Below are 20,232 nucleotides of genomic sequence, written 5' to 3' on the forward strand. Positions count from 1 at the left end.
TCACAGTCAGTGGCAGATGGGTACAAGCTCAGTGAGAAGTATTTAGGTTTCAAATACAGAACTTCCACTCACTGCACATCTCCATCATGTTGGCACAATCCACATTCACTGCAGCTCCATACTAAACATAAGGCACAATAACATGCAGTATGCTGCCCATTCCCAGTCAGCTGAATTAGCATTAGAACAACAGCAAACCAGAAGAAATTACCTTAGAAAGTCACATGTGGTACAAAGCCTCACTGAAATTATTATTCAGAGGCAAGGAAGTCAGGAGAGCTATTCCACACTGTCTTACGCTGCTCTGCTCAGGACCTGCAAACTGGTGCTCTTGCATGTTTGGGGAAGTTGTTTTGATCCCTGGACAATATTTACTGAAAGGACATACATCACAGTGCCTGCTTGTGCAGGTTTATTGTTCATCCTGGAATCATATATCTGTTAAATCCTATATGGGCCACTGGGATTTCTGGCAAGAGGCTGCTGGGAGTGGGAAGGCTGAGCTGTATGAATTCCATGGTGTCTCAACATAGGATAGATCATACAGGGATTTAGTTCACAGAATTGTCACGGTTGGAAAAGACCTCTAAGATCACCTAGTCCAGCCATCTACCTGGAGGGGGAGGGGAACAACACAACCCACCCAAACAAACAACAACAAAAAAACCACCCCAAAACAACAACCACCCACCCCATAAAACCAACAACAACACGCAACACACAAACCCCCCACCATTCCCACTAGAGCATGCCCTGAAGTGCCACATCTGTATGTTTCTTGAGCACCTCCAGGGATGGTGACTCCACCACCTCCTGTGCCAGATCCTGACTACTCTTTCAGTAAAGAAATTATTCTTCTTATCCAGTCTGCACTTCCCCTGGTGCAACTTCAGGCCATCTCCTCTAGCCCTGTTGTTACTCACTTGGCGAAGAGGCCAGCTCGCACCTCCCCACACCCTCCTTTCAGGTAGCTGTAGCGAGCGAGGAGGTCTCCCCTCAGCCACCTCTTCTCTACACTAAACAACCCCAGCTCCCTCAGCCTATTGCTCTCCAAACCCTTCACCAGCTTGGCTGCCTTCTCTGGACGCTCTCCAGTCGATGTCTTTCTCACAGTGAGGGGCCCGGAGCAGGACACAGCGCTCGCTCGAGGTCTGGCCTCACCCGTGCTGAGCTCGGGGGCACGATCTCTGCTCCCGCTGGTCGCGCTGTCCCTGGGACAGGCTGGGATGCTGTTGGGACAGGCCGGGATGCTGTTGGTTTTCCTGGCTCCCCGGGCACACGCTGGCTGGTGCTCACCTGGCTGCCAACCGGCACCCCCAGGTCCTGCCCGGCCGCTCCTGCCCAAGCCCCTCGCGCTGCACGAGGCTGCTGTGGCTGAACGGCAGGACCCGACACTTGGCCTGACTGCACTTTGGATGATTTGCCTCAGCTCGCCCGTCCAGGTCATCCAGGTTTCCCAGGTTCGGAAGGGGCCCTTGTGGCCAAGAAGGCCAATGGCATCCTGGGGTGTATTAGAAAGGGGGTGGTTAGTGGGTCAAGAGAGGTTCTCCTCCCCCTCCATTCTGCATTGGTGAGGCCACATCTGGAGTATTGTGTCCAGTTCTGGGCCCCTCAGTTCCAGAAGGACAGGGAAGTGCTTGAAAGAGTCCAGGGCAGAGCCACAGAGATGATGAAGGGAGTGGAACATCTCCCTGATGAGGAAAGGCTGAGGGAGCTGGGTCTCTTGAGCTTGGAGAAAAGGAGACTGAGGGGTGACCTCATCAATGTTTACAAATACGTAAAGGGTGAGTGTCAAGAAGATGGAGTTAAGCTTTTTTCAGTGATGACCAGTGATAGGACAAGGAGTAATGGATACAAATTGGAGCATAGGAGGTTTAAGGTGAATATCAGAATTTTTTTTTTTACTGTGAGAGTGACAGAGCCCTGGGACAGGCTGCCCAGAGAGGCTGTGGAGTCTCCTTCTCTGGAGACATTCAAACCCCCCTGGACACGTTCCTGTGTGATGTGCTCTGGGTGACCCTGCTCTGGCAGGGGGGTTGGACTAGATGATCTTTCGAGGTCCCTTCCAACCCCTGGGATTCCGTGATTCTCTGAAGACCACCTGGTCCGAACCCCTTTGCGGTGGGCAGGGGCACCTCCACCTAGCGCAGGCTGCTGCAGGACGTGCCTCCGGAGGCGGCCATCCTGCCCGAGGGACGCTTCAGGCGGCTCCTCGGGAGAAACACGGCAGGATATTCATTCCCAACGGACTTCATCCCTGTGCACCCTACCGCGCGTGCAGCCAGTGGGACGAAGCCTGGCGAGGCCCCGGGGGTGCCTCCGAGGGGAAGGGGGTTTAGAGACGGGCTTAAGGAGTGAGACGCGGGGCAAGAGGAAACAGCAGCGCGGGCGGGCCCGGTCTGCGGCTCCTCGGCTCCTCCTGCCCACAGCCCCTGCCGCCCTGGGCTGCTGAGGCAGGGAAGAGCGGAGAAGGGCGGGAACAGCAGGGCGGGAACGGGAGGAGCGGGCGGGCGGTGCCTGAGGGAGGCGGCGGCGGGAAAGGGGCCGGGCGGGAGCGGGGCCGGGCCGGGCGGCAGCACCGGCAGCACCGGCAGCACCGGCAGCACCAGCAGCACCAGCAGCACCGCTCCCCGGGCTCCCCCGGCTCCCCGGGCGGCAGCACCAGCACCAGCAGCACCAGCAGCACCAGCGCTACCGCTCCCCGGGCGGCAGCGGCAGCAGCAGCAGCAGCAGCAGCAGCGGCGGCACCAGCGGCAGGATGGGCGGCTCTGCCTCCAGCCTGCTGGACGAGAGCAAGTGCACCTACATCCGAGGTGGGGCCCCGCGGGGAGCGGGCAGCGGGGCCGGGGGGCGCGGCGGGGACTGGGGGCAGCGTGTGCCGGGGGGTCGGTGAGCGGCGGGGCCGGACGAGTCCCCGCTGAGCGAGCTGCAGCGCGGCGGGGACCTGGAGGGGTGTGGAGGGACCTGGACCCCTGGGTGTGACAGGGAGGTCCCAGCTCCGGCAGCTGCCGCTGCTGGGGCCCCAGGTTTTGCCAGGGTGGGTGGGACCGCCAGGCCCCTGTCTGCGGCCTGACGTTTTGCAGAAACGGGTAAAACTGCCGGGTGGGCAGTTTAGGTGAACCTTCAGACTTGGGTAAGGACAGTGTTTTGTCTCGCTTAAAGCGTTAGGAGAGAGGAAACGAAGTTAAAATGCCTTTAAATGTATGCATATCACTCCCAAGCTAGTAAAAAAAACCCAACAAAAAACATAATTCTGTATTTTGGGGGGGCTTTTCGCTATTTGGGTCGTTAAAAAATGAAACAGATCTTGCTCTTGCCTGTCTGTCTTGGCTCAATATTGGTTAAGACACCAGGTAAAGCATTTACAAGGCAAATTTTAAGGCTGGAGATCGACAAGCAAAATAAAAGTTTGCATGTGAAAAGGAAGCCCTGTTGCGGTATATTCTGTGTTTTGCATCTGAAGCCTGCTGGACTGAGGAGATCGGACGGAGCCCTGATGATTCATGCAGACCATGGGGTGACTCCCGGGTGGTGCCCGCAGCCCAGCGGGTCCTTTTATTCTGTTGCTTGGGGCATTTATTTATTTTTTTTTTGTGGTAGAGGGGGAGTGCAAATGTTGAACTGCTTCTCTGTTAGGACGCTTTTTGAAATGACAGTGGATCTTTCAGGAGATTCCCATAGTGGGTGAGACTTCCAAATATTTCATGGCTTTCACCCAGAAAGCAGTCGGCGAAGCTGCGGGCCTCACATGCCAATGTTCTTCTGCAGTGTCCCCTCAGTAGTGACATTTTCTTCTGCCCTCCTGAGGGTGGTTTCAGGTCCCATCAGAGCCACGAGCGTGTAATCCTCATGGGTTTCTGTTTTTTCTTTATACCCCTTTCCATGCTGCAGCCAAAATCTGCACTTCCAGAGTTCAGCACTTCGGGTTTTCTGGTCCCTGGCTGAGGGAGGGCAGTTGTAAGCACCTGAAAAGGCTGATGTCTAGTTCCTGGGGGAGAGGGGAAAGGAGATTCAGGGAGCTTACTATCTTCACACAACTGTACAAGAGGAAATTGTGCAGGTCTTTACCCTGGACATGGTCTAGAACTAGAATGGGGAACTCATGCTGGAGGGTTGGGAAATCAGTATCTGTTCAGACACGTGTGAAAGTGGACTGGCTGGATGTCTTGGAAACTTCCCTGTCACTCCAAGGGAGGGTGCCTTTGCCTTGCTGAGAGCTGGGCAGCTCTTCAGACACATCTCTAGTGACTGTCACATCTTTTCTGAGGCAACTGATAAAAGCAAACTCACTGTGAAAAAAAGAGTTAAAACATGGTGCTTATCCCCCGGCTCAAGTCTGCCATTCTCGCTGTGAGGATCCCCTGCTCTAAACTTTTGCTTTGAAAAATAATGAGGCACTTTGCACAGAGGCTGCCTGTAAAATTAGTACTTCTAAGAAGCATCTTCAGCTGAAAGAGAGTGTGGTTCAGCCCGCTCACCAAGCCCACTGCTCATCTTGAGGCCAGAGTTTGCAAGATTCTGACCTTGCTTATCTGTCCAAGTGGGAGTTTGGGTTTGTTTTTTGTTGTGGTTTGTTTTGTGGTTTTTTTTTTTTCCTCCAAAGATGATGCAGAGAGGGGCTTAGTGCAAAGGGCAGTGAGGTACCTGCTTTTTGTCAGTGGAGCCATAGTGATGAAGGAGGTCATGAGATCTTGAATGTGTAGCAGCATTGCTGCGTGGTTGTTTTCATGGTGGTGTGGTTTAATTTCTTGTTGCTATAATGATCATTTAATTTGTCTGAAGCTGTGTCCCTGTGTTGTAAAGCCTTGTAGTTTATTTAGACAACATTTAAGCTAAAATACAATATAATGAATGGAAATGAGAGCTAAAGGAGTGGATGCTGTTTGCAGTAATAAACTGATACGGTTTCTTCATCAATATATGTACAGATCTACAGTTTTTCTAATTTCCAGAAATCTGCTTACATTGTTTGAGGGATGAGAGGAGAACAGGACAAGGACAAAAATTATGTGACACATAAAATTATGTAACCAAAAAAAAAAACAAACCTACAAAAAAGTGAAACCATAGGTGTGGATGTCTATGTAAAACAGCAAGAGCATGGCCCTCAGCACAAGCAGCCCCAGGTAGAGCCTGGGAGATGCTCTGTGTGGTTGGTTCCCTGCAGGTGAATAAGCGTGAGCCTTGTCAGACCACTAGGAGAAATAAATCCCAGAGAAAATGATTAAAACATCCTACACAGTCTGGGGTACTGAATGCAAAAGCTGTCATTTCCACCTAAACCTGCTTCAGCCTCTGTGTGCTCAAGGAAGAAGTGGGAGTACTGAATCAGCTGGATTGCAAGTCCTTGAGAGCTGTGTATACCTGTCCACAGGGCAGTATCTTGGGCACTACCTGAAGGTCAGGTAATTATTGACCTGGCAATTGACCTTTCCTGCAGCAAAGAAAGCCTGAGGAGAGAATGGATGATTCCACGACACCATTTTCCAAGTGGTCCTTGCAGTGCGATAGATGTGAGGATGTGTTTGAAATTGCAAGGGCAGGGACCATCCTTGTGAAGTCTGAATCAGGGACAGGCACCTCACAAGCTGCCTGAAGGCTTATTTGAGGATGGCAATGTTTTACAAACAATTTTTCTACTCAGAAAATCTCTGCATTAAGAAACTCTATCTATCTATCTATCTATCTATCTATCTATCTATCTATCTATCTATCTATCTATCTATCTATCACAAAGTTACACCTTGCAAGCCATCACAAAATCTTTCATCTTTTTAAAGCAGAAATTAATGTAAATTTGTCATGATCATGGGATGAAATTGTGAAAAAAAAAGTCAAGACCCAATTTTCCTTACTCAACCTGAAGGAAATTAATGGAACAGTAAATTCAGTGGAAAAAATCAGAATCAGCAGGGACTCCTGTCAGTACTGGGGACAGCCTGTGTCTGCTGGGAGAAGAGTGGGCCAGGGGTGGAAGATATTTAGGAGGGAGAAGGAGGCCATGTAGTGCCAGCAAGGAGGAGTGGGGCAGAAAACCAGACCATATGCACTGCTGTGTTACTGGTCTTGAAACGTCAACAGTTTCAAAGGTGTATTCTGTTCAGAGTAGCATGAGTCTGTTTTTTTCAGCCATACCTATGGAAAACTGTTTTTCCCATTTATTTAAGATACTTTAAATATGCACACACTATAAGCAGTAAAATTATTTAAAGCCCCCTAAAATGAAAATAAATGTTTATAGTAATTCCTCTAGGGTTTGGACAGAGCCCTTAAAAAAGAAGGAGAGACTTGTGGAGGAGATAATCCTTCTTTGTAGGATTTTGGTGGGGACCATGTGGGAATTTTTCAGGATATGAGTGAAGTAGATCGAGTTTAAAAAAATGACAGTACTAATTAGGAGGCTGGGAGTTAGCCATGTGAAAAGAGTTTATTAAAAAAATTCATACTTTCAGTTTGATGAGGCATGGGCTGAACTTGTGATGGGAGGTGTTCGCTGTGTGATTTGTCTACTGGTATTTAATGAGTGTTACACCCAACAGGGAGCAGTGTACAGTGGGAGCAGGGACTTAGGGTGCAATCATGAAGTTGGGGAAAAAGATCAAAGTGCCTGTTAAAACAACTTAGTAGTCTTCCCTGAGAGACTGTGTCAGAGGTTTTGAGATTGCTGTTGGAAAGTTTTTGCTTTGGGTGTCTAATATTAGACAAGAAATAATTGGGGAAGCAGATCTCACAGCAGGGAGAAGGGAGAAATGGCCCTGAGAGTCTTCATGATCTTCTATTTCTGCAGTCTCAGCAGCAGTAGTAGGGGACCAGGCTCTGCTCTGTCATGTGTGGTCTGTTGGGATCAATTTTTTTTAAATTGGGAGTGGTGGAGAGATTTCAAGCAAACCGGTAATTCCAACAGGTACATCTTCAGGAGAGTTTAGCATACAAAAAGCCTGAACTTCTCTGAAGGTTGTTTTTTTATTAAAGGTGCTCAGAGTGCTTGACCATATCCAGCTGACCCATTTCTAGAAATGCAAAGCTGTCCAGAAGACAAGGCTTTGTAGTCATTTTCTTTTGATTTGTTTGTTTAAAGGCAGTTTTTCTTCCTTCCTTTCTTGCTTCCCTTCTGTTCCGTCTCTTTCCTTGCCCAGGCGGACGGGACAGCCCAGCTGAGGGAGGTGGTGATGGTGCTGTCACCCTGCAGCACCCAGGGATGCACCCTCTGGGTCTCTTCATTGTTCAGGACTTCTTTTTTTTTCTGAGCAGACCTTCCAGCTGTTCTTCTTTTCATTCAACAGTGAAAGCTTAGCGTCTGTAAGAAATTTCTTTCTAGTCATTTGTTTTGCCTGTGAATTTCAGTGTGGTACTAATTAATGTAGGTTTTTTATTTTCTTTTTTGGGGTTAGCACTTTTGCATTGCTACAAGATGCAGTGTACTTAGAAAAAGCAGATGGAGTCCTCCTAGCCTTTCAAGTTTTAGAGACTGAAGAGGAGCCTCGTTTATCCTTAAGTTAAAAGACAAGATAAGGAAATCAGTCACACACTTGACAGGACACCATGTGAATAAATGCCATTGGTTGTATGGAGGTAAGTCCTACCAACTGGGAGGCACCCAAGTGCCTGGCAGAGTGCTGGGGTGAAAGTCTTGCCAGCAGCCAGCTGGTGTGCATATAGCCTCGAGTAGGGGTGCTGGAGGTTGGAAGAATAGCTTGGAATTAATTGTGGAAAAGTTGGCCATTTTTGGACAGGCATTCAGACTGGATATTGGATTTTCTGTGTTAAGCTGTTGTGTAGTCCTTCTGGTTTTAATTTAGTGTACGACTGCAAGTATAACAAAGGTCTGTAAAAAAAATCTGGCTGCACTTTGTGCTTTTTCTCTCAGCCTGTCACAAGCTGTGTTGTGCTGTATTTTGGAAATCCTCTTTCTTTCATTTTCCACAGGTGAATGTGGCTGTAGCCTCATACAGAGCAGGAGTGTCATGTCTCTCTGGACTCACCAGCACCTACTGTGTAGCTCTTAGGGGGTGCTTTTCATCTTCATGTTCTGAGGTTTATGGTAAAAGCTGGTAGGATATTTCTGTGATTCCCAAAATCTAAGGAAGAGACAGAGTAGTATTCTCTGTTACAAACACATCCAGAATTCATGATCACAGGTTAGTACTTAGCAAGTACTACCTAGTCCAATCTAAATACACAAAAATACCCATAGAATGAAATACAATGAAGTGAAATGGGTAAGAAATTCAAATGTCAATAAATACGAATTTCTGTTCTTCATTATATTCATCTTGCTAAGTGTCCAAGTTCTTAAAGACCTTAAGAAATGAGATTTTGAAGAAAAATGCTTTTGGCTTTACTTGCCTTCCGGGAAGTTTTAGTCCTTAGAGAGCTGTTGGACCCAGTGGCAGATTTTCATCCTATTTCAGACTGAATGCAGGCAAGAGGTGTCCAGGGATGTGATTGATGGGAAAGGTATTTACCACCCAACTTGGAGAAAATCTACTGTACTTGGTAACTTCCAGATTTCAGCTTTGGGAGATTAAGGCAGGGAAGTGCTTGAAAGAGTCCAGGGCAGAGCCACAAAGATGATTAAGGGAGTGGAACATCTCCCTGATGAGGAAAGGCTGAGGGAGCTTAGTCTCTTTAGTTTGGAGAAAAGGAGACTGAGGGGTGACCTCATCAATGGTTACAAATACGTAAAGGGTGAGTGTCAAGAAGATGGAGTTAAGCTTTTTTCAGTGATGACCAGTGATAGGACAAGGAGTAATGGATACAAATTGGAGCACAGGAGGTTTAAGGTGAATATCAGAAAAAAATTTTTTACTGTGAGAGTGACAGAGCCCTGGGACAGGCTGCCCAGAGAGGTTGTGGAGTCTCCTTCTCTGGAGACATTCAAAACCCGCCTGGACACGTTCCTGTGTGATGTGCTCTGGGTGACCCTGCTCTGGCAGGGGGGTTGGACTAGATGATTTTTCGAGGTCCCTTCCAACCCCTAGGATTCTAGGATTCTATGATCCTTTCTCTGTTCAGATTCTGGTGCTCACACAGCCCCATTTATTAACATCTTCCAAAAGCATTGCTAGCAATTTTGGAAGTTTACGGTCATGTTGTCTTGCAGCAGGCATAGTGAAGAAATTCCCTAATCAAAGCATTAGGGAAGATTTTGTTTTTCAGTTTGTCAAGAAAAGAATTGTCCCTGATCACATCCCATTTACCTGATGTAAATGGCTTGAGGTTTTCATAAAGCCAGAAATCTCTGTTACCTGTTTTGTGGCACAACTCCTTTTTCTGCCAAAGCAACTGGGAAACCAGGCTGGGCTCCATGCACCTTCAGAAGGATCACCTGGTGCTCCCTCACACCAGAGCAAACCCTGCTGCTTGTACAAGCACTAACCTTGAAAATTATGTGCTGTGTAACCCTTACTACAGAGCCTGGGTTTGGGAACTGAAAGGTGGTTTCTTTCTGGGAAAGAAGGTCTTTTTTGGGTAGTATCAGTGAAGGGAAACCAACCACTGGGTGGTAGGGGAAGGCATGTGGCATTTTTTGTGCTTTTCCTCTGTGTGTAGAAGACACTATGTACAGTGTTGAATTAAGCACAGGTATCAACAGAAGAGCTTCTCAACAGAAGAAGTGAGAAATATGCTCACATTTGCAAAAACAACCCCTGTATTTGACAGGCACACTCTTAAGTGTGGAGTCTGCTGCTCTCTTTGTACTTTTCCAGCATCTTGAAGATTAGAGGTTCTTTAATTAGTGCAGCTTGGCCACAAATTATAAGATGGTCTTTGCATCTGATAGAATTTTTATTGATATTAAGGGAAGCAAAGCAAGCTCTGAGATGATTAAAGCAGCTTTGTTGTTGATGCCTTTGGGCAGTAGCCGCTGAAAAGCCTGTGTCTAGATCAGGGAGGATGATCTTCATAAGCAATGTGGTCATGGCTGCTTTTAACGTGCAGGAGCATTTCTTTCTACAGCTTTTTCCTTTGCATATCATCAGCATGCTATTCTCTTCACTCTTAAAGAACAATTGAAAGTGGCTTCAAGTTTTTGAACATGCGTGCAAGCATTTTAGTTGCTTTTCAGTTAAAGGACTGTGGTGAATGAGGCCAACTCTGATATCAAAGCAAGATTAGAGCTTGTGGAAATGGTTCAAACTTGTGTGAAGAGGGTTCACCTGTTTGGGTTTTCTACAAACTTTGCCTTGTATTTTTTTTATTAATCTTACATACAAAAAACATTTGGTGATAATTCTATACTAATACTTAACTTGATACCCATAACCTAAGATTTTGGTGGATTAGTTTCTCCAGGTATTTTTTTACGTGTTCATTTGAAATCATAAGCCTTTAATCTTCTTGTTTCTTTGATACCAGTTAATACCTTAGATGTGAACAGTTGCTCTTACACTTTCAATGGCAATAAAAGCTTTAAACCTATATATTAGGCCATTGTAGTGCTACCAAAGGTGTTATTTAGTCCTTGCATATTTTGTTTCAAAACTAGGCAGATGTCTTAGCTGGCAATATCAGGAAGTAGAATACAAAAGCAGGGCTGACTCTTGGATTCTTCTGGTTAGATGATTAAAAAGCTTTTAGCTTTTAGCAATATGGTTTTCAAAAATACGTAGATTATTTTTGTATCGTTGAAATTCTTCTAGGAAATTGGTGAAGTAAGGGATGGTAATTTATTTTCTAAATAAATTTTCTAATGAAAAAATAATTACTAAAAATAACTTTCTTGATGTTGTTTGTGATGATCTTGGTTCTGTGCCTGTTCTTCTGCCTTGCCCTGAGCAGCACGGTCCCTAAGGCATATGCAGATGCTTTCGTTGTGGATGACATGATTGGTGTTTCCATGCAATCCCTGTTCAGTGCCAGACCAGCTGAGTGTCCCCCCAGTTTCTCCACCAGTGTGGTGGGTGCCGTGTGGACAGGGACCAGCACCACCTCAGCCCTGGGAGTGTGACCAGGGGGTTGGTGGGTGTTTGCTGCTGGCAGGTGCAGGCTGGTGGTGGCCACGCTCAGGGATCTGGGAAAGTGCCCTGCCAACCCTTGAGGTGGGAGCAGCCTGTGCTCCTTTGGGATTGCCCTTGGCCATGCCTGGCACTGGGTGATCAGCTGGGAAAGCTGCAGCCAAGGGGTGCAGCAGTGCAGTGGCCCTGGGTGGGAAAGAGCAGCAGAGATTTCTGGCTCGCTCCCTGCTTTACATCTCCTCCCAGGAGGGAGCCATGATGTGTCCTTCAGAATAAATTCTGCTGTTGAGATTTAGGCAAAGCAAGTGTGTCAGCTGATCCTCAGGTTGCTTCTTCTACATCTCATTGCTTAAGCAGTGCATGTGGTGCATCCTCCCCATTACAGTTTCTGGCCAGGGGACTTGCCAAGAAAAGCCACCCCCATCAGTGCCTGGCCCTGTATTTGGACTCTCTGCTGACAGCACCAGCAGCAGTGATGCCTTTTCAAATAATGGAGGACTGGTAAGGAGATCACTAGTAATGGTGTCAGACAGTGCTGCTGTCTTTTCCAGATTAATTCTGTATTGTGCTTCCAAGGGCAGTGCACGTTTTGACCATGACTCATGTGTTGCCACAGGCAGCTTGCAGAAAAGGTCATCTCCACCTGAGCTGCATGTTGGTTGTGGTGTGGGGGACCTCCTGGTCCTTGCCAAGAGCGTTTGTGGTCCAAGCAGCGTGAGGCAAAACTTTTTCCTGGTGGTTTATTGCTTGAGTGCCAGGATCAGGACCCTGTGCCCCTCCTCCGTGCAAGGTCAACCTCTGCAGCGGACCCACCTGTTGTAGTGGCCACACTAGAGGAAAGGCAAGGCTTCCTCATCCCCAGGCAAACATTTAATGGCACGGGTTGTGCAAAGGAAAAAAAAAAAAAAAAGAAAAATGCTCTTTGTCTCTTAGAGATACTCTGTAAAGTAGTATCATTGTCCATAATGTAGTCTGTCAGACACTACTTTCAGTTGCAAATGGGGCTTTGCCAGCCTTCAGCTGTTCAGACCAAAGTTTCCAAGCTAAGTGTCTGCCTCAAATTGCATTTTTGATAAATCTGCAGCTAAAATGGATGAGCTATTTATTTATTTATTTATTTATTTATTTTCCCCCTGTGAGTACTAAGCTAAAGCAAACGTGTTTTTCTTCTCTTTGGATGTTCTGTTGAACAGCTCAGGCATATCCTGCAAGAGGAGGAAAGGGCTGGGGGCTGTAGGGCTGGAATAAGGGAAACCAGAAATGAGTGGGAAGGGGTTCTGTCAACTGTCAGTGCTTACTTGCTGAGCTAAGCCCCCTTGTTTCCACTTTTGCTCTCTGTGTAGTCTAGCAAATAGACAAAGGCAATGCCAAAAAGCCAACACAGCTACTTACCAGAAGCTTCCTTTGTTAGCTGAAAAGGTCCATGAACTCACCTCTGGTACTTTAGGTGAGACCAGGATGCAAAGGCAGCTTTTCTAATGGCTTCATTCAATAGGAAACCCCAAATTTGTTGTTTGGGTTTATTCTTTTTTTTTTCCCCCCTGAGGTTTCTTGTACACCTGCCAAGCTACAAAAGTGCAGTCAGGCATCAATCAGCTGATCTTCGTGCTGAGATGCTGTGAGATGTGGTGGTATTTGATTTCAAAAATGGGAAGTTATGGCTGTTACTTTGGGGCCTGACAAACACGGTGCTAAATTTTTCAGGGAAGTGGCCATTTTAATGCTCTCCCCAGCTTTCCAGATGGGCTGTGCTGTCCTATGACTGCAGGTGCTCAGCACCAGGAGCCATGTGGGAGCTTTTGCCATAAGTGACATGTTTTGTCCAGCTTTACAAATAGTAGCAGACACAGAGACAGGATCTAGTTCTTCAGGTTGGCATTTACCAGCCACCTAAATATAAATTAAGTCCCTGCTGTTTTCAGGTTGCCACACCACAGACTTTCAGAGCTTCACATTGAATGGGGCGGGCACTGTATGAAGTTGATTAGAAAATGGTATTTTTATATGTGATTGTAAAGAAGAGTAGCTTTAACCACTGCAGCTTGTGCTTCATCAGTCTTTGCTCCCAGCCCAGGAGGCAGCAGCAAAACCATAGACACAAGTGTGTGAGGTTAGTGACTGTGAGCATGGCTGGAGGGAGGTACACAGGTAGGTGTCAGGTTTGCATTTGAGGTGTCTGTGAGGATGAGCCCCCAAGTCATCCACATTATCAGCTGATCTGAGTTGATGGTGGTTTTTATAGTGCTTTTGGAGGAGAAAAGGTCATAGAGTCATAGAATTGTTTGGGTTGGATGGGACCTTAGAGATCATCTCCTTCCAACCCCCCCTGCATGGGCAGGGACACCTCCCACCAGACCAGGTTGCTCCAAGCCCCATCCAACCTGCCCTTCAACACTTCCAGGGAAATGTCACGACCAAGTAGTGGTGGCAAATCATAAGCTGAAGTAGCCTGGTGAGAAGCAGTGCCAAATTTGTTGGGGGGAGAAGCTGGGTCTGAAGTGAATGAAGAAGGAAGGTCCACATCTGAATTAATCACTGACTTCCTTTATGTGTGGAAAAAATATTGAGCTGCTCAGCACATCTCCTGCCAGAATGGGGCTGTCTAATGGTGATACCACACCGAGATACAAATGGGTTACCAACGTAAACAAACATACAAAACCAGTGTGTTGGCAGGAGTATCAAATGCTACGTGGTAATTTTGAGCAAGAGCTTGTGGTTTTTTAGTTATTAATCTTGCTACATGGTTTTTCCTTAGCGTGTCTTCAATACTTAGGCAGGAGGAAGTGGTGTGGTCAACTGAACGGTGCTCATTCTGCAACACTTGGCCCTGGCAACTGTTAAGTTTTGTGTATCAGAACTGAAATCAGCCTTGCCAGGGGGTGTGCTCTGGCAGCCGGGTCTGCCTGGGGTTTAACGCCATTGTCTGCAAAAGTGTCATGTTTAAGAAATTAAACCCAGCCCCCTACCATAGTGGAGTTGTCTGGAGTCCTGCTGTTGGAAGGGACATGGAACCAAAACCAGGTGTAGAGCTGCATGTGAGGATGCCACACAGCACGTCAGGCTGAGCGTCTGTGGCGCTGCGACCGGGCTGACCCGCTGCCGCGGGACGTGAGAGCTGCACCTCAGCTGGGGCCCAGCTCTCTGCTCAGAGTGTCAGCCTCCTCTGGATGGTGGGAATGGAGACATCTGCAAAAAGTAATAAGTCCTCTTTCCTTCCAGAGTAAAGCTATGAGTTTTCCAGCTGTTGGCTAAGACAGGTTTTCCTGTTGAAATAGCTTTTGTCTGATGTAAGTCTGAAACAATATGGTTATGGTAACTGAAAATATTTCTTTGTCAGTTCTGTCCAGTTTTAGTTGTAAATCCCAGTATTTCTATTCACTGTTGCTTCTCATAGCAGCTATTTGATTTTTAAAACCTTATGGAGTCTTTCAGTGAAGTGCATGCTGCTGATAAAATGCAGTATTGCTTGTATTCTGTATTTTCTTTACCATGTTATGTGGCTAATTTTCTTTTATCTTCATAGCGGATTCTCACGATTATGGAACATGCTCTTGCTTTCCTTCAAAAGTCCTGTTGTCTTAGATAATGTAAAAAACAAGCCCATGACATTGATTCATGTGGTTCTTGGTTGCAGCCACAATAATATGGACTGTGCCATGTATTTGTCAGCTGACACCATTCTATATTCATAAACCATGCCAGGGGATCTTTTTTCAGATCTGAAGAGTTTAAAGATTAGGTGATTAGGCATCTCCCTGATGTGTAATCATTCCAGACTGAATAATATGTTAACCAGAAGATAAACAATTTATATACAGCAGACAAGCAAAGAAGAGTGTATGTTTAAAAACTTTTTCCAGAGCAGTTTTGCAAAAAAAAAAAAAGGTAGTTCTAATGCATTTTAAGTACTTTTGTTTCTATTTAAATAACTTCAAAAAATGTGCTGGCTAGTGAAGCAGTTTTAATTTTCTATCTTCTGTGTTTCTTTATGTACTATAATTCTGTTTTCTTTCTATTTCAAGATACAGCACTTTATAAAGTTAGAGAAACTTGAAGAAATAAAGTTTGAAAAGCTTTTTAGGGTATCTGGTCAATCTTGAAGCCAGGGCTGCACCACCTCCTCCAACTCACTTCACATTGCTCTGTACTAGTCTTTCTTGAAGGAGATTTTTTTCACACAGAAGGCTTTTCCGATCACACGAAGCAGGTATTTTTTAATACATCCAAGCAAAAATAGTAAATTTTAGTACTTCAGTTGGCATCCAGACTTCAGTTTGGCTTTATAGGTGCTGAGCATCCACCTGGTGCTGGTGGCTCTTGCCCAGCAGCTGTGGAAACGTGAGAGGTTGCCTCAAAAATGCCTGTTAATCTTCGACCTGCATCTTGCCCTCTTAGCGACAAGGGTACTGCTAGAAGTGAAATAATGACTGTATAAGGACCTGACCTTGCAACTGATTCTAGAGGGGTTATAAAAAGACCATAATCTCCTAGACTATGTTTTTTTGTGGCTGTTAGCTAACGCATGTGTCTCTCAGAGGGTCATGCCTGCAAGCAACACGGGAAACCAGCGTGTTTGAATCTGAGGCCTGTGATTTGTTGTCCTGACCTCTGAATTTCTGAGCCATGTGATAGAAGAGTTGTGACTCAACTTAAACCCAAGCTCTTGGAGCAAGAAGGTTCAGCCTGACTGACTCATTTTCTAAGGTTTGGTGCATCTCTGCTAGTCAAGCTCGGTGCAAAGCAGAGTCCATAGGATGTGCTTCTTCAACACTGTCTCTTCTAGTGGCCGTGGTTTTGTGTAGGGAATTCTGAAGAATCCAGGAATCATTTGGGCGGTTTTTGAGAATGCACTTTTCCAAAACCCATGGCCTGCTCTTGTTCAATCATCCTTTTAGCTGATCTGCTTTTTAGTTAACTAAGAGCCTGCCTGGTTTGGATGGAGCTGCTGGTTTTATGCAAAACCTATGGTGAAACTGTTGGTGAAATAATTGCTCAGGGGTGCTGGAAAGGGTAAATAGTGAAGAAATAATGTCCCAGGGTACAAAGATGTTTTGCTCATGCCTTAGTAGCATCTTGCTGGAAGAGATGGTTGCACTGTATAGTAGAGAAATGAAGAGGTCTTTAGGAGTAATGGAAAGAGATAGAAAATTCCCCAAAAGTATATTGTATATTCTGGAGCCCTTGGGGATGTTTTGAAGCCACACTGGATGCTCATAGGGAAAATACTTAGTAGAAATTCAGTGCTTATCCTACACTTCATTGGGCTGGTGAATCCCATCAGCCTGAACGAAGGCAGAAAATGGATTTATGCAGCTTTCCCTGTGTTTGTGTCTTGGAAAGACACAGGCTAACTTTGAGCCACCATGGAAGAATGCAGACATGGCTTGAAATGGAGTTGTAGTCAGTAAATGCAGGCAGCCTCTGGAGGAATCCAGGTTTGGATGAGACTCAAAATAAGCTTTACTCTGTTAGAGGCATTGTGGGGATATTGCAGACTTGCACAGACCATCTCATCTGCTCTCCTTTTTCTTCTGCAGTCCCTTAACTGAGGAGTTTGGGGAAGGACACAAAGAAAAAGACATTGTGTAATTTTGAAATTTCACAGCAACGCCACATAATCATAGTTGCTTATTATTGTTATAAAAACCTTACTTTTTCAGCTGAAGACGTGCACTAGCATTCATGTTTTGGGACCCCTTTTGCCACAGGTGTGCCTTCAGCATCTCCCCCCTGTTGGGGGTCTGTAAATGAGACTGCTGCTGGCTGCTTCCCCAGGGAGCTGAGCTGGGACAAGCTGCTTGCAGTGTAGCTGAGCAGACAGGAGCTAAATACTTTTGAAGTAGCATTACTAACAGTAACTTCTGCATTTAGAAAGTCAAAATGTAATCTCATATATGTAGATTTACCAGATAAAACTCCTGTCACAGAAAAGCTATTTTCTTTTATTCTTAACAGCTCTTGCTGTTGCATTCTTAAGTTTGTTGGTTGTTGGTGGTTTTTGTTTGGTTTTTTTTTGTAGTTCCCTAAATAAAACATTTATACAAAACACAGAAGGATGAATAATTTAAATTTTGATATGGACAAACAAAACAGAGCACCATATTCTTCTCTAAAAAGAAAGGAAATATCAGCATCCACCTTGATGGCAGCTCAGACTGGACTGATGGGCAGAACATTATGAACACCCATGATGGAAGAACTGAGACTGACAGAACTGGAGCTCCTTAGTTGTTCTTACACAGGCAAGGGCTATGAAAGCCAACTGTTAAATGTACTAATTGAGGTATTGACACCTCAATTACCACCTTAGATATAAAGCCAGGCCTTAAAAACTTCACAGTTACGTGTTCCCACAAGTCATGGTTTATGGGCAAGTACTTTTGGCACATTTGTACATGGAGGTCCTGCTGAAGATGTCGAGGGGCACAAGGTTACTGTAAACTATCTCTCACCAAACCACTTCCAAATAAGGTCTGAGGAGCAAATTTCCTCTTCTTAATAATAACTTGCCTGGTTGTTTTTCCAAGGCAAGAAGCTCTTGTGGTCCTACTGTGCAAACACAGCCCTGGAAGAAGGTGGGTTTGATTTTTTTCTTTTCAAGTTGTCTTGTGTTGTCACAAACTCTTCTGAATGTGAAAGATAAATGGAGAGGAAATGAGGCAACTTATCTCTTTTTTTCAAAAAGGAAGGAGCATTGAAACATGGAGGCGGAAGAGCTGAGCAGCTGAGGAGACTCAAACACACGTTTAGTGAGAGAGACAATAGCTGACTGGTGCTTCTTCCCAGGGAAGTCTTCTTAGAAATGGGAAAAACAAACACCAGCCCTAACCCTATTGTCTTCTCAGCGACGCTTTCACGAGCACTTGAAGAACTGAAACTCATCCAGTCGGAAGAAGAATGATTTACACCCCTTGGCAGAGTGTCAAGTGGCTGGACTGAAACCCCTCTGAGGTTGGTCCCACCATATAGAAGTGGAGTTCAGTGAGACCAGCTCCACAGAGGAAAGAAGAGGGCTTTGAGGCTCCAGCTGCAGAGCTGTGTGCCACCACCTTCCTGTCACAGCAAGCCACACTGACTGTGCCTGTCTGCCAGGCCCAGCCAGACACTCAGCAGGGCTCTGGCAGTTCTCTGGATTATGGCTAAAAGTAGAAGTCTAGAAAAGAAAATAAATACTTTTCAGAAGTTTGTTGAGACAAGGAGTAATCAGACCTTAAAACCCAGCATAGGAGTGGCTGTAAGGTAAAGGTCTTGCTTTATGTGCATCCTCTGTTATATTTACATCAAATTCTTTCTGAACACAGTTCTTTTTCCTTTATTTTTCCTTAATTTCCCCTGCCCCTGGCCTTGTGACCTGGGAGTTCTGCCTCTGGAGGCCTGGATTGCTGACACTGGCTGGCTGTACAAAGAGCAGACCTGGTGATTGTGAAGGCAATCCTTCATCTTGGATACTGCTGCAATAGCAGAAAGTTGGGGCTTGCTTTGCTTTTACTTGAACTCTTTTCAGGATGAAATTTAAGGAATTGATTCTAATTTGCTAGCAGAAGGTATACTTTTATTAGTCAGGTCCTGACTTTAATTTGGAAGAATCAAAGGCGTGAGCTCTGCCGACTAAGGAATGATTAAGGGAGTTTCATGAGTCCTTCTAGCTTTGCAAAAAAATGAAAAAAGCAAAACCCCCAAACATTTGAATCACTTTGTTCCCTTCTTCTACAGTGTTTTGGAAATACTGGGATCTTAATTATGGCGTTGCTCAACCTTGAATGGGAGAAAAGAGGGAAAAGGAGGCCACTGGCAGGTCTCCTGTGTTGAGAAGCCCTAGGTAGTCAGAGGACTGTCTCCCTTCTGCTGATTGTTTGGTCTTTACTTTCTTTTCACACCCTTTTGTCTCATTTTCTCTGCTTCTGCCCTGGACTACATTTAGCAGGGGCTTTTGAAGCAGTTGCCTTGGTTTTGCAAGGGAAAGTAAAACCTCCGTTGCTCTGCTGCAGCCAATTCTGTTCCCTTTGCACCCATTTCACAGCTGGAGTGCAGCAAAATGCTGGGTCCTAATGCAGAATGGGGCTTCTGGGCAGCAGCAGCCACTGGAGTATAGTCTGAGTAAAGTGTGAGTGGGAAAACTAGGCATATTCAGACCAAGATTGTTTTGGAGGGTGAGAGGAGACTCGGTTGAGGTCTGTTTTCAGCTGAGCATCAGTGTGTCTTCCTCCCCTTGTGTCAAGCCAGGCATTTTCATAGCTTTGAAGCTCCCCTGATCCAGGTGGTTAATGCTCTGGTACTGCAGTAGCAAGCAGTGTTCTTGGGGTTTCTCAACTGGCTTGGGTTATAAAGCTTCTCTGCTGCATTGCAGAGCTGTAGTTTCCTTTCCCCAGCTGTAATATTCACAGTTTTACATGGGGTTTGGTGAGCAGATCCGTGTAATAATCATACGCTTTTTAAGTAAGATTTTTAACCATCACTGATGCTTTTCTGCAATGAACCTGCTTCCCCACAGAATAAGATGCTGACACTTCCTCCCATCTCTTCTGCAGAATTAAAACTTCAGTGTACAGTGTGGTTTTGCTGCCTGGGTGATCTTTTCATCCACAGAGAAGCAGAGAAGAGTTTGGTTGTAAAAGGGGAGACTTCTGTTTACATGAGTACAGACCCTTTAATGCTTGGAAGTATTTCTTGCAAAGTGTGAAAGCAAGGTCCTTTCCAACCATGACTATTCTGTGATTCTGTGATTTAGTAAATGTGTTTAAGGTTATTATCTTACAGAATCATAGACTTGATAGGGTTGGAAGGGACCTTAAAGATCATCTAGTTCCAACCCCCTGCCATGGGCAGGGAAACCTCCTGCTAGATCAGGTTGCTCAGAGCCCCATCCAGCCTCTTACTTTTCTGAATCTGAGAACACACTGTCAGCAAGGAGAATTTGTCTAGTTTTGCTTAACTAAGGCATGGAAAGATTAGGAAAAATCATTTGGAAGTGCCAGAACTAAGAAACATTTATCTGTGGATTCATTTTCCCAGCCTAAAACCACGAGTTGACACTGGGTGCTGTTCTGCAGCTGCTGAATGTACATCTGGATGGACAGTATGATGGAAGTATTTTTAAAATACATGTGATACATACATCAAGCAGGTTATTTAAAGTCATAGTGAATAATTCTGACTTTACTAGGGCAAGCACACAGGCTGTCTGCTGGGATCGTGAGATTGCACCCTATGGTGTGGTGCTGTGAAACAACACTTTCGTCATGTAGGTTGGGTCAGCCCTGAACAATTCCTC

At 45.7% G+C, this 20,232-nt stretch overlaps 1 protein-coding gene across 1 annotated transcript in view; it reads left to right on the forward strand.

Moving 5' to 3' along the window:
• The first annotated feature begins 2,750 nt into the window (after nt 1–2,750).
• Nucleotides 2,751–20,232, forward strand: part of NIBAN1 (niban apoptosis regulator 1) — a 65,950-nt gene continuing 48,468 nt past the window's right edge. Inside the window, exon 1 of the mRNA XM_051624377.1 lies at nt 2,751–2,813. Coding sequence (XP_051480337.1) covers nt 2,759–2,813 — 55 coding nt within the window. The 5' untranslated portion in view covers nt 2,751–2,758. The remainder of the gene's footprint in view (nt 2,814–20,232) is intronic.

The sequence above is a fragment of the Apus apus genome, chromosome 7 (genome assembly GCF_020740795.1).
Source record: "Apus apus isolate bApuApu2 chromosome 7, bApuApu2.pri.cur, whole genome shotgun sequence".
Taxonomy (NCBI): Eukaryota; Metazoa; Chordata; class Aves; order Apodiformes; family Apodidae; genus Apus; species Apus apus.